At 58.8% G+C, this 12,282-nt stretch overlaps 1 protein-coding gene across 1 annotated transcript; it reads right to left on the reverse strand.

Moving 5' to 3' along the window:
• Window positions 1–678: 678 nt before the first annotated feature.
• PREB (prolactin regulatory element binding) lies at window positions 679–7,371 on the reverse strand. The gene is made up of 9 exons (XM_053383920.1): window positions 7,158–7,371; window positions 6,184–6,397; window positions 5,583–5,803; window positions 5,405–5,485; window positions 4,199–4,323; window positions 3,944–4,117; window positions 2,139–2,211; window positions 1,222–1,372; window positions 679–1,128 (listed from the first exon to the last, which is right to left on the reverse strand). Exons 1-9 carry the CDS (start codon window positions 7,290–7,292, stop codon window positions 1,034–1,036), a joined length of 1,269 nt encoding a protein of 422 aa, XP_053239895.1. The 5' UTR covers window positions 7,293–7,371; the 3' UTR covers window positions 679–1,033.
• Window positions 7,372–12,282: the final 4,911 nt, after the last annotated feature.

A 12,282-nucleotide genomic window follows, 5' to 3' on the forward strand; every position in this document is an offset into this window, starting at 1 on the left:
GGGCTGCCGCTGAGCCAGGTAAGACTTGCTTGCACCTCAATGAGGGCAGAGGCTGGCATGCAAAGGCTGTTCGTAAGACAACTTCATTGCTGGGAAAATAAAGGGCCGGCATCATTTCAGGACGAGGCAACTGGGAGCCAAAGGCATCGGTAGCAGGATCCTCACAGCTGATCTGCGGAAATGTGAGCTACCTGGAGGAACCCAGCAGCAGCTGAGAGATTCCTGACAGGCTTTGCACATGGCGGAGCAAAGGATCGTCTCAGCTGCAGGAAGGGAGGGGTTTAGAGTTACACGGAGGAAAAACAGATTCTGGAGTTGAGCAAGAGGAAGGAGGTCAGATTACAGCTTAGGGGAATTTTTAGTGGCTTAGTTGGGTCATCGCATAAGTCGTGGGTCATCTAAGTCCAACCTGCTTGAAGGCAAGAATCTGAGCTCTGATCAGCATTTCCACAGCTTGATGGCACATGCAACCCCTAAAAAGCGCATGTACCCACAAAAGGCACAAGCCCCATCCACCTCGTGCCCTGACCCCCGTGCCTGGACACCCATGGGCACAAGGCCAGGTGAGGGCTGCCACTGCTCCAAGCCCTGCCACAAAACAGCCCCTCGCGCACCTGCGGGGTGCTCCAGCCCCGCCCCAGCCAGGAGGGGACAGATGAGGCAGGCAGGGAGCAGAGCTCTTGCTCCATCATCTCGTTTAATGGCAACTTGCAAGACCCCCGTCGTGGGGCTGGGAGGGGCCTCGCTTGCCCAACGCAGCCGAGGCTGGAATGTTTCAACGTAGCAGTCCAAAAACGGAGGAGTGGGGCTGCCCCACCCTGTAGTCACCAGCAGGGGGGACGGGGGACGAGGAGAGTTCATGCCCCACCCCAAGACTTCATCTGTGGGGGTTCTGCCCCCCTGGCTCAGCCAAGCACACCTGTCCACAGGCTCTGAGGGGGCAGCCTTCGCCCCGGACCCCGGGGCCTTCTGCAGTCTGTGGGATGAGGAAGGGGTGGGCGCCCCCCCAGCGCAGGTAGGGCAGAGCCGAGGCCTAGAGGAAGCCGGGGAAGGCCAGCTGGAGCAGCAGGACCGAGGCCACGATGAGTCCAGCGCACAAGAGCAGCATCAGCCACACGGGGAAGCTCCCTGCGAGGAGAGAGGGGAGACGACTGAGCAAAGCAGGGGAGGGGGCCCCCCAAGCCCCCCTGTGGCAGGGCAGGGGCCCCACCCCTGACCTACGTCGGCAAGGGATGCGGTGCAGGCGGCAGCGGCTGTCCACGGCCACGCTGAGCAGGGCCGCCTCGTTGTCCTGGAGCAGCTCAGGGGTGTCTGGCAGGAAAGCCAACGCCGTCACCACAATGCCGTGCGCCTCTCGCACGTAGTACAGCCTCTGCGGGAGAGAAGAGCCGGCCGGGTCAGGCCAGGGGCCCCTCACGCCCCACAGCCTGTTCTCACTGTCGCCAACCATATTCCCCAGTGGGAAACACATGAGAGGATCAAGTAGTGCGAGAGCTACTTTCCAGTAGTTTCCAGAAACTGGAATCAAATTGATTCCAAGCCAAAGGCCAGCTGGAACAACTCTGTCTTACAGGCCCTGTGGAAAGAAATCAGACCCCGCAGGGCCCTCGTCTCATGAGACAGAGCGCTCCACCAGGCCGGAGCCATCACTGAAAAGGCCCTGGCTCTGGTTGAGGCTAATCTAACTTCCTTAGGGCCCGGGACCTCTAGGGTGTTGCTATTTATGGACCTTAAGGTTCTCCGTGTGGCATATCGGGAGAGGCGAACCCCTAGGTATGAGGGTCCTAGGCCTCACGTGAAGGTCTTCCAGAGAGGGAGTGGGGGGTGGAGGAACAGCGATGGGACTCTCAGGATCCGCCATTTAGGCCCCCAGCCCTTGGAGGGAGGCAGCTGGCCATGCCTGCAGCTTCCTGTCCTTAGGCTCAGCCCCACCCCTGCCCAGCCGGCTTAGGGGGGCTTTTCTTTTCTGACACCAGCACCGCCCGGTGGATGCCTCCCAGCTGGACTCCAGCCCTCTCTGTGCTCCAGCCCCAGGACCTGCCCAGGGCCTTTGCTGGCTCTCTCCTGCCCTTGGGCTAGCAGTGTCAGGCTGCCCACGAGGCCAGGAGTCGCCTGGGAAGGAGCGGGAAGTTGCCTACCTGCAAGGAGAAGGCCACGAAGATGGCCACGGAGCCCGTGACGGTGCCCAGCCCCAGGAATGTGCCCGTGTCACTGCAAGCACAGACAGACAGCCGTCAGCTTCAGAACAAGGCAAGCAGGTTTGTGGGGGACCCCACCCCAAAATTGCACGGGAAATATAAAGGTGGCATAAAACACAACCAAAACAGGAGAGCGGGAGCATTGGCACATCTTCAGAAATCTTACGTCAGGGGGAGGCAAAGTCACTGCAAATGCAAAAACAAGCTGGACCTCAATGGGGAGAAGATCGCGCAAGGCAAATTGTCCTGCATTTTCAGACAGGTGCTCTTTGCGTGATCCGGAGGCAGATAAAATAAACTCCCTTTAACCTACAGCAAACGTGGGTTGTGGGCGCTTGCAGTGTCGCAAGGGCTCTGACGCCAGGCCCGCCAGGCTACATTGCGCAACGGCTTCTTGGGCTGCGCTTCTGTGTTTGCCTAACAGCAATCGGCAAGTATGTCAAAAGTTCTTTAGCGTATATACGGAGAGCCCTTTCAAGGCCAGACACATCTCACCCCCAGAGCGCATGAAAAACCCCTCACTGGAGGTGTTTACGCAGAGGTCGGAGGACCAGCCACCAGGGACCCTTTAGTTGTGGTTCCTGCCTTGCAGGGGGTTGGACTAGATGGCCCACGAGGGCCCTTCCAATCCTACAGTTCTGTGATTGTACGGTTCCTAAGAAAGGCAGTCTCCCTCCCTGAGGACTTCCAAGCGGCCTCTCATGGAATTGTGGAGTTGGAAGGGACCCCGAGAGTTCTCGGTCCAGTATACCTGAAGGAGCGTCTCCACCCCCATTGCTCAGCCCAGACACTGAGGTCCAGCGCCGAGGGCCTTCTGGCGGTTCCCTCGCTGCGAGAAGCCAAGTTACAGGGAACCAGGCAGAGGGCCTTCTCGGTGGTGGCGCCTCCTCCCAGCAGGTGTCAAGGAAATAAAGAACTATCTGACTTTTAGAAGGCATCAGAAGGCAGCCCTCTTTAGGGAAGCTTTTAATGTTTAATAGGTTATTGTATCTTAGTGTTTTGTTGGAAACCACCCAGAGTGGCTGGGGAAACCCAGTCAGATGGGCAGGGTATAAATAAATAAATAAATTATTAATTATTATTAATATTACAGTGGTGCCTCGCAAGACGAAAAGAATCCGTTCCGCGAGTCTCTTCGTCTTGCGGTTTTTTTGTCTTGCGAAGCAAGCCCATTAGCGGATTAGCGCTATTAGCGGCTTAGCGGGCTTAGCAGATCAGCTGATAAGCGACTTAGCGATCAGCTGTTAAGCGGCTTAGCGGCTTGGGAAAAGGGGGGGGGGAGGAAAAAAACCCTGCAGGAACTCGCAAGACATTTTCGTCTTGCGAAGCAAGCCCATAGAAAATTCGTTTTGCGAAGCACCTCCAAAACGGAAAACCCTTTCATCTAGCGAGTTTTCCGTCTTGTGAGGCATTCATCTTGCGGGGCACCACTGTATTATTATTATTATTATTATTATTATTATTATTATTATTATTATTATTATTTAGCCCAACCCAGCAAGGCAGGAATCTCAACTACAGCATCCACCTGGGATTAAAGGAGAAAGGGCTCAACCCAAGACAGCCGGGAGCTTCAGTATCAGTCTTGCTCCAGCAGCCGGCCAAGGGGACCGGCCCCTCTTCCGACACCATCAGCTTCCAACCCCCAACGGTCAGCAAGGCCAGTGGTCAGGGACGGGGGGAGTGGAGCCCCTCAGTGCCAGGAGGACCCCGAAAGGAGGAAAGTGAGAGAGGCGTGGCCCTACCTGACGGAGAGGCAGGAGACGACCTCGTTGCCGCAGGGCCTGGTGAGCAGCGGGAGGAAGCTGTGCCCGTCCCACTTGGTGATGTAGCAGGGGGGCGGGCGCCGCTCCCGCTTGTGGGGGATCTGCACCGTGTAGAGACGCAGCGCCTGAGCCTGGTCCTCCACCGTCCCGAACCTGCGCCAGAAGGGGGAGGAGGCGTCAGGGGACGGACAGCCCACGCAGGGGCCCCGCCTGCCCGCCTGCCCAGCCCGTTACCTGCAGGCCTGGTAGCGGTAGGCCTTTTCCGGGATGCCCGGGAGGTTCTCGTTCCAGTGCAGCCCCGTCACCATCTGGTCCCGCTGCCAGACGCAGCACTGGAAGTCCCGGCCCACCGTCACCACCTGCGGAGGGGCAAGAGGGCAGGGCTCAGGGAGGACGAGGGACCCCAGGAACACCCCCACACACACACACACACAACAACCCCCAGCCCTCGTCAAGAAGCCCACCGGCCTTTGCTCAGGGGAGGAAGGCCCTCCGGAGTCCGTCACTTTCCTTGCTGGAGGAAGAAGGAAGGCAAAGCGATGGCTGCTTCCTGCGTTTCCCCCCTTCTGCACCCAGACCTTGAAAGGTCTGGATTGGAACTCAGAGCTTCATTTCCACAAGCCGGGACTTTGGCCCGTATTCACAGCACGCTGCCCCAGGGGGAGCATTTTGCAAGAAGCCCAATGGCCTCAAGGAAGGGCTGGAAAAGGCCTAGCGACCCAACGGCGGAGGGGACCACGTGGGCTCAGAACCACGCGTTCATTTATCTCCCTGGGCCTGGCTGTGCAGCGCAGACCCATTGCCTGCCCCACTTTTAAAAAGGGGGCCGTTTGCTTTGAGCCCCTGGGCGGAGAGACAAGGATGCAAAGCCCTCCCCAACCAAAATAAAAAACGCATTTCCTTGACTTATGAAGAGCCTGGCTGCTAGATTTGGTCCTGCATCCTGGTCTCACAGTGGACGATCGGAAGTCCCCATGGGAACCCAGCGAGCAGGATCTGTGCGCACGATCTCTCCACCCTCCGGTGGTTTCAAGCAACTGGAATTCAGAAGCATCGCTGGCTGCGCCTGGCGGGGGGGGGGGGCACAGCATAGCCAGGAGCCACCAACAGGCCTTTTCTCCATGAGCTGGTCAAATCCATTGCTCAGCTTGCCTTTCTGGGGGTCTCTGGAGCCCCCCTCCCTTGCTCCAGGAAGTAATATGCTGGAGACCCTCTGCACAGTCACAAGAGGAACAACCCCCAGGCCCCATGGACCCCCCAAGGGCACCTGCCTTGGCATCGCCCTTCCCTCCTCCTGCTCAAAAAAGTCGTGGTCAGACAGCGAAGGAGCCTCTTCCCTTTGCAAGCTAGTGACTCTTCCAAGGACCACCAGGCGGGGGTCTCGGGGGCTCCTGCGGTGCCCCCTAAGAGACCCCCAGGGACCAGACCAGCACCCCTCACCTTGTTGTCTGGGCTCAGCGCTATGTCCTCAATCTCCCCCTTGTGGGCCTGGAACTCCAGGGATTTCTTCATGCTGGGGAACTGCAGGCAAAAGGAGATATTTGGCCCCCCTGGCACCAGAGCACCCCCTCTTGCCCTCCCCACCATCACAACACCCGTTCAGGCGCCCTCCCCTTACCTCCCAGACGCGCAAGAAGCCGTCCACGCCCCCCGTGGCCAGGAGAGTGTGGTCGTGGTTGAAGCAGACGGCCTTCTGCAGGGCGTCTGGGCTGGTGTCCGTCTGGACACAGTGCAGCGTCTCCACGGCCACCTCGCTCGTCTCGCTGCGCATGCCGCCGTTGCTGCCCGACCCGCTGGGGGTGGGGGCCTTGCGCCTGCGGGGGCCCTTGTCGCCAGCACCTGGGGGCGCAACGGAAGAGATCGATCGAGGGCTGTGGCCAACTCTGCCCACTTGCCGCCCACCATGCCCCTTCCCCCAGGGAAGAGGGAGCCAGACTGCAACGGAGGATGCCGCCAGCTGGCATTCCGCTGCTCCGGAAGGGACCCAAACCAAGAAAGGAGATTCCGGTGAAGTATTAGAAAGAACTTTCTGACGGAAAGAATGGACTCCCCTGGAATCGATTCTGCTTCCTTGGGGGTTTATAAACAGAGACCAAACGGGATCTTTGAGCTGTGATTCCTGTACGGCAGGCGGTTGGACTAGATGTCCCTCAGGGATCCCTTCCAACTCTACCAGCCCAACCAGTGGATCCCCCTCTCTCCAGGGGGCCGGCCCCCACCTGCTTTGTCGGGAGCCCCTTCGGCCCCCGCCTCCCCTTTCTTCCCGCTGGGCTTCTGCAGGCGGAAGCTGAGGATGTGGCAGGAGGCGTCCTGTCCAGCCGCGATGAGGTCCCCCGCCAGCGCCATGGTCATGGTGGCACGGGTCTCCGTGTCGTGGGCATGGAGCAGCGAGGCACACAGCTCCCCCCCTCGCCAGTCCAGCTGCAGGAAATGCTGGGGGGGTGAGAGAGAAAAGGGGGGGCAGGTCAGCCATTGCTCAGAAGATTAACCCCTTCGTGCCTCTCTCCCCCGGGACAGGGCTCCCCCTCTTCCCCCTCGCCCCCCCCCCGTGCCAAGGGGGCACTCAAGGGTGCCAAGGAGAGGGGGGGCAGGTCAGCCATTGCTCAGAAGATTAACCCCTTCGCGCCTCCCCCCCCCCCCGGGGACAGGGTTCCCCCTCTTCCCCCCCGTGCCAAGGGGGCACCCGAGGGTGCCAAGGAGAGGGGGGCAGGTCAGCCATTGCTCAGAAGATTAACCCCTTCGTGCCTCTCTCCCCCGGGACAGGGCTCCCCCTCTTCCCCCTCGCCCCCCCCCCGTGCCAAGGGGGCACTCAAGGGTGCCAAGGAGAGGGGGGGCAGGTCAGCCATTGCTCAGAAGATTAACCCCTTCGCGCCTCCCCCCCCCCCCGGGGACAGGGTTCCCCCTCTTCCCCCCCGTGCCAAGGGGGCACCCGAGGGTGCCAAGGAGAGGGGGGCAGGTCAGCCATTGCTCAGAAGATTAACCCCTTCGTGCCTCTCTCCCCCGGGACAGGGCTCCCCCTCTTCCCCCGGCCCTGGGGGGGCTTCCAGGCCCTCCTCCCCCTCGCCCACCGTGCCAAGGGGGCACCCGAGGGTGCCAAGGAGAGGGGGGGCAGGTCAGCCATTGCTCAGAAGATTAACCCCTTCGCGCCTTCCTCCCCTCCGCCCGGGGACCGGGCTCCCCCCCGTGCCCTCACCAGCCCGTTCTTGATGCCCGTCTTGGCCGCGCCTCCTCCGCCCGCGATGAGCGCCAGGCGGGCCCCGCGGTGCACGCGCAGGGCGTAGAGCGGGAAGGGCGCCCGGTAGAGCTCCGGGGGCCGCCGGGGGGCCATGGCGGGCGGGTCAAAGGTCAGCTCATGCCCGCGCCGCCCCCTCCTCGGCTCCTCTTCCTCCTCCTCCTCCTCTTCCTCCTCCGCAGCCCCTCTCGGCGGCGGCAGAGCTCAGGTCCCGAGTGGGCATGCGCGGACTCCCGGCCCACGTCAGCGCCCAGCCCGGCCGGCGCGAGAGGCGTCGCGCGTCCCGCGTCAGCCCCGTCCCTCCGTCGCGCGGCGCGCCATCTTTGGGAAGGGCGGAAGCCCGGAGTTCTTAAAGAGACAGCGGCCTCCGCGACGGAAGCCGAGATGCTTGCTGCTTAATTGGGGCTTCCGAGATGCTTCGTTATTTGCAGGGCGTGGACTGGGGCCGACCCGCGGCTGCTGCTTCTCCTGGGTCCCAGCCAGGGCCGGATTGAGGTTTGATGTGGCCCTCAGCTCCTGAAGGGAATGGGGCCCTTTCTATGTCCAGCTGTCCTTTGTCAGCAACAAACGGTCGCTGTTTTTGGTGTTGAATAGATGCTAGATGGTCATTTAGGGACCTCATAGTATCTCAAGCCATTTGCACATGTTTCCCTGCAACCAGTCCATGCAGAATGTAAGCTAAAGGGACCCCTGACCGTTAGGTCCAGTCGTGGCCGACTCTGGGGTTGCGGCGCTCATCTCGCTTTACCGGCCAAGGGAGCCGGCGTTCAGCTTCCGGGCAACAGGGAGGGAAGAGGAAAACTCAAAACTCAGGCACTGATTTTGAAACAGTTGTTCCTATTACAATCAGCTGGCCCAGATCAGAGGCAGGAGGGGCCCGACAGAGCGGCAGGGCTCCTCTCGCTCCTTCTCCCCCTCACCCCCCATCTCACCTTCCTCTCTTGCAGAAGTGGCCCCTGCGCTGCGCCCTCCAAATGGGCTCCTGGCCTGGAGGCTGCCCTTCCGCAGAAGCAGCAGTCGCACCCTTGCCTGCCCCCGGCGGGTGGGCTCAGATGGGTCCTGATGCCCGGGGGGCACAGCCAGGACCCGTCTCTCTCCGTGAAGCAAGATCTCCCTTGGAAGGGAGACGATTCTCTAGCTGAGATTCCTGCACTGCAGCGGGTTGGGCTGGATGACCTTTGGGGTTCCCTCCAACTTTACAGTTCTCTGATTCTCCCAGGGGTGATGGCGCCATGGGGTGCTTCCTGCCTCGTGGAAAAGCCTGGATGCCCCCAAACCCTCCTCTGCCCTCTGGGGCTGCATGTGGAGGGGCAGTCGAGTCCCAGGCTGCGCTCTTCCCAGAGCGGTTACAGGACCCCTCTGGACCCCTTAAAAGCCGTCTGTAGGGCGGACTGGAGTCCACCTCATCTAATGCAGGAGGTCTTAGGTGGGTCAGAGGGAGGCGACCTGGTGCCAGACCACTTCCAGCATTTCACAGAATCCTCGAGTCGGAAGGGACACCTGAGGTCATCTAGTCCAACCCCCTGAAATGCAGGAATTTGTTCAGAAACATCTTTTACAACTGTTCTATATAAGCAGCTTGCCTTTGTGTGGGGCTCCCCCTCCTGCAATGTGTGCTCAGGCTTGCTGCCTGCTGGAGCCCTAGAGGTGGAAGGGACTCCAAAGGTCCTCTAGTCCACCCCTGGCACTGAGCTTATGGCCCCCTGCTATGCCACCCCCCAGTCTGTTTCCAGGGCTAATGGAAAGGGCTGGTTTTGGCTGCTAAAGCCCTTCAGGGTTTGGGACCAGCAGGCCGTGGGGCTGGCCTGCCTCTTCCTGCGGGATCATCTCGGCCTGGAGCCCAGAGGACGGGCCTTTCCTTGCCAAAGACCCTCCCCCAGAAAGGCCTTCCTGAATTTTGGGGGGTTTGGCACGGACAAAACCCTTTTATCTCCCCAGGCCTTTGAAACTTGCTGCAGCTCTGTCTGGACAGCTGTTCTTCTTTGAGTCTTCCATCTTGTGCATCTTTGGGTCCCAAACCTTTTTGGGGGCCTGCCCCCTATGTTCCCTCCATGCACCCCCAGTGCCCCCAACCCTACAGAAAACCCTATTCAGAATGGCGGGTTGCATGTCTCACTATGAGGAAGAGAACTCCCTCAAATCCAAACCAGTCACGATCAGTTTATTCAGATTCCAGTTCAAACCAGTTGAATTTGATCTGGGGAGACCAGCTGACTGTCATCTCCCTCTCAGCGCCCCCTAGGCAACCCCACCCCCTACTTAGGGACCCCCTGACCTAGTGCTTAAATCTTGATCTTGCACCATGCTTTTACTGCACTGAATTTTGCCAGCTCCCGAAACGCACGCAATCTGTGGCCGCTATTAACAAAACTGCATCCTTTGCACAGTGTGGCTCTGAGCATGTGCAGAGTGTGTTTCTACGGCTGCAAGAAGATTGGGGTGGATCCCCTGGGTCCCTGAGGAGGGGGTCTGGGCAGCCTGGGGCCATCTCTTCTTCTGGAAGAACCCCATGGGCTGGGGAGAAAAACCCACATTTGGCCGGGGCTGCCTGTGGGGCTAAGAGGAGCTGAGGCTTCCAGTTCCTGCTTGTGGGGCGATGGGGGGAGAGGGAAGGGAGCCTCCTCCGTTCTTCTCTGGGAAAGGGGGCTGGGGCCAAGGCCGAACTCATAAATCCACCCTGGCCCCGGACCAAAGCCTGCCCTAACGAGCGAGCTAACGAGCTTTCCTCCTCCTCCTGCAGGCAGGACCCTCAAAGGTCCGTGGAAAGAGGGGTCACCCAGCCCTGCAAAAGTCCAGCTGCTCCCAGGCAAGAGATATTTCTAGGGGGTGAATTGGCGTTGACGTTCCCAGGAAAAGTTGGCTCAGTCACTCATCAGCTGGGCCCCCCCTCCCTCCCCACGGCTTAAGGGCCTGGAGCAGGACCCAGGGAGAGTGGCTTATGGGGCAGAGGAGCATGGGGGAAGGGGGTGGCATGTGGGGCACCGAGGCAAGGCCTCCAGAGCTGCTAGGACTTCTTCGTGCAGTTAGCCTACGGAACTCACTGCCACTGGAGGCAGCAAGACTCTTGAATGCCAGTTGCTGGAAAGCAGGGGGGGGGGGACACAGTCACGGAACGGAGAAATTACACAAAACAAATGAAATACCGTGAAAATCCCTGAAACGAGAAGTAATCGACTAGAAATAAACTAAATAATAAAAATCAAAAAGTTTTAAGGAAAGAATTAGGAAAACCTCTAATTGTACAAAGCCTTAACGAGGTTTGTGGCCGGCATCCCGTTAAGGCTTTGTACAATTTTCCAATTTCTTCCTTAACCTTTTTGATTTTGATTTTTTCGTTTATTTCTGTAAGATAATATTTCTAGTCGATTACTTCTCGTTTCAGGCATTTCTGCAGTATTTCATTTGTTCTGTGTAGTTGCTGGAAAGGACAGGAGAGGGGAAGGCTCTCGCGTTCGAATCCTGATTGTGGGTTTCCCAGAATGGGCACCGGGGAGGAAGTTCCAGTTTCAAAGAATCTCAGTTGAAGGGACCCCAGGGGTCATCTAGTCCAACCCCATGAAATGCAGCAATCTCAGCTAGATCAGACGGCCGTTCAATCTGCTTAGAAAACCACTTCCCAAGGGAGTCTGTTCCACTGTTGAACAGCTCTTTCCATCAGAAAGTTCTTCCTGATGTTTAGTCGGAATCTCCTTTGTTGTCACTTGGAAGCCATGGGTTCGAGTCTTACCCTCTACAGCAGGAGAAAACAAGCTTGGTTCCCTCTTCCATGGGAAAACCCATGAGATATTTGAAAATGGCTCTCATATCTCTTTTCCAGCCCAAATATACCCAGCTCCTTCAACCGCTCCGCATCAGGCTTGGCTTCTTTCTCATTCTGGCTGCCCTCTTTGAACTCTGAAGGCGACGGGCCAAGCAGGAGATGGACCAAATTTGGGAGCTGAAGCCCCGCAAAGGTGTTAAACGAGGGCAACCATGGCTGCAGGAAAAGCCAGAGGGTCACAGGGAGCTCCTGTCCTCTCTGCAAAGCTGGGAAGACCCCATTGCTGCTGCGCTGCCTCCCCAATTCCCCCCCACTGTTGACCTCTTTTGTGGGCAAGGACACCAGGGACCCACCAACCCGAGTTCCCCGAAGATGGAAGCCCCGCCAGGGACCCCCAAACCCAGAGGAAAGAGCAGCAGCTTGTCTCCTGGCCCAGAAGGGCCTGGCTGCTGGATCCGGCCCAAGGGGACCCCTCTAGACACAGAATCCTAGAACTGCAGAGTGGAAGGGAGCCTGCGGTCATCTAGTCCCACCCGCTGCAGTGCGGCGATCCTGTTCTCGCAGAGGCCAGCCAGGGGGCTGTGGGAGGCGGGCAAGAAGGATTCGAGCTCCCTGGGGAGTTTCCGCCCAGAGCCGCCGCTGCCTCCATGCCTCCATCTCACCTTCTTCCCAAGGTGCTGGCCACCACGTCCTCCTGTTTTCCAGGGTCCATCCAGCCTGTCATTTCCAGGTTCCCCCCTCCGCCTGCATCCCTGACTGTGGTTTGCATGAGGCAGTATGGAGTAGTGGTTAGAGTGTTGGACTGGGATCTGAGAGAAAAGGGTTCAAATCACTGGGTGACCTTGGGGGCCAGTCTCTGTCTTTTTCGGAGCCTGGCCTGCCCCACAGGGTTGCTGTGGGGATTGGGAGGAGAGGGGGAGGAACGGTGGGCTCCACGTTGAGCTCCTGGGGAGCAAAGGTGAGCTATAATAATAATAATAATAAAAAATTTTATTTATACCCTGCCCTGCCCGGCCAGAGCTGGGCTCAGGGCGGCTAACACCAATAAAAATTTCACTGAAAACATAAGGGGAAAAGGGGAAATTAAAATACAGGTTAAAATGCAATTTAAAATGCAGCCTCATTTTAAAAGTAGCCCATAAATCAAAACCATAAGGGGAAGGAAACATAAGGGTCAGACTGAGTCCAAACCAAAGGCCAGGCGGAACAGCTCCGTCTTGCAGGCCCTGCGGAAAGACGTCAAGTCCTGCAGGGCCCTGGTCTCTTGTAACTGAGCGTTCCACCACGTCGGGGCCAGTACTGAAAAGGCCCTGGCCCTAGTTGAAA

Source organism: Podarcis raffonei, chromosome 3 (assembly GCF_027172205.1).
Source record: "Podarcis raffonei isolate rPodRaf1 chromosome 3, rPodRaf1.pri, whole genome shotgun sequence".
NCBI lineage: Eukaryota > Metazoa > Chordata > Lepidosauria > Squamata > Lacertidae > Podarcis > Podarcis raffonei.

Bases quoted from the DNA above. Each gene is read 5' to 3' on its own strand.
- PREB (XM_053383920.1), bottom strand. From the start codon at position 7,292: ATGGCCCCCCGGCGGCCCCCGGAGCTCTACCGGGCGCCCTTCCCGCTC. The intron at 5,486-5,582 runs GTAAGGGGAGGG...TTTTGCCTGCAG, and splicing joins GCTTCTTGCGCGTCTGGGAG to TTCCCCAGCATGAAGAAATC. The intron at 4,118-4,198 runs GTAACGGGCTGG...CTTCTGGCGCAG, and splicing joins TACCGCTACCAGGCCTGCAG to GTTCGGGACGGTGGAGGACC.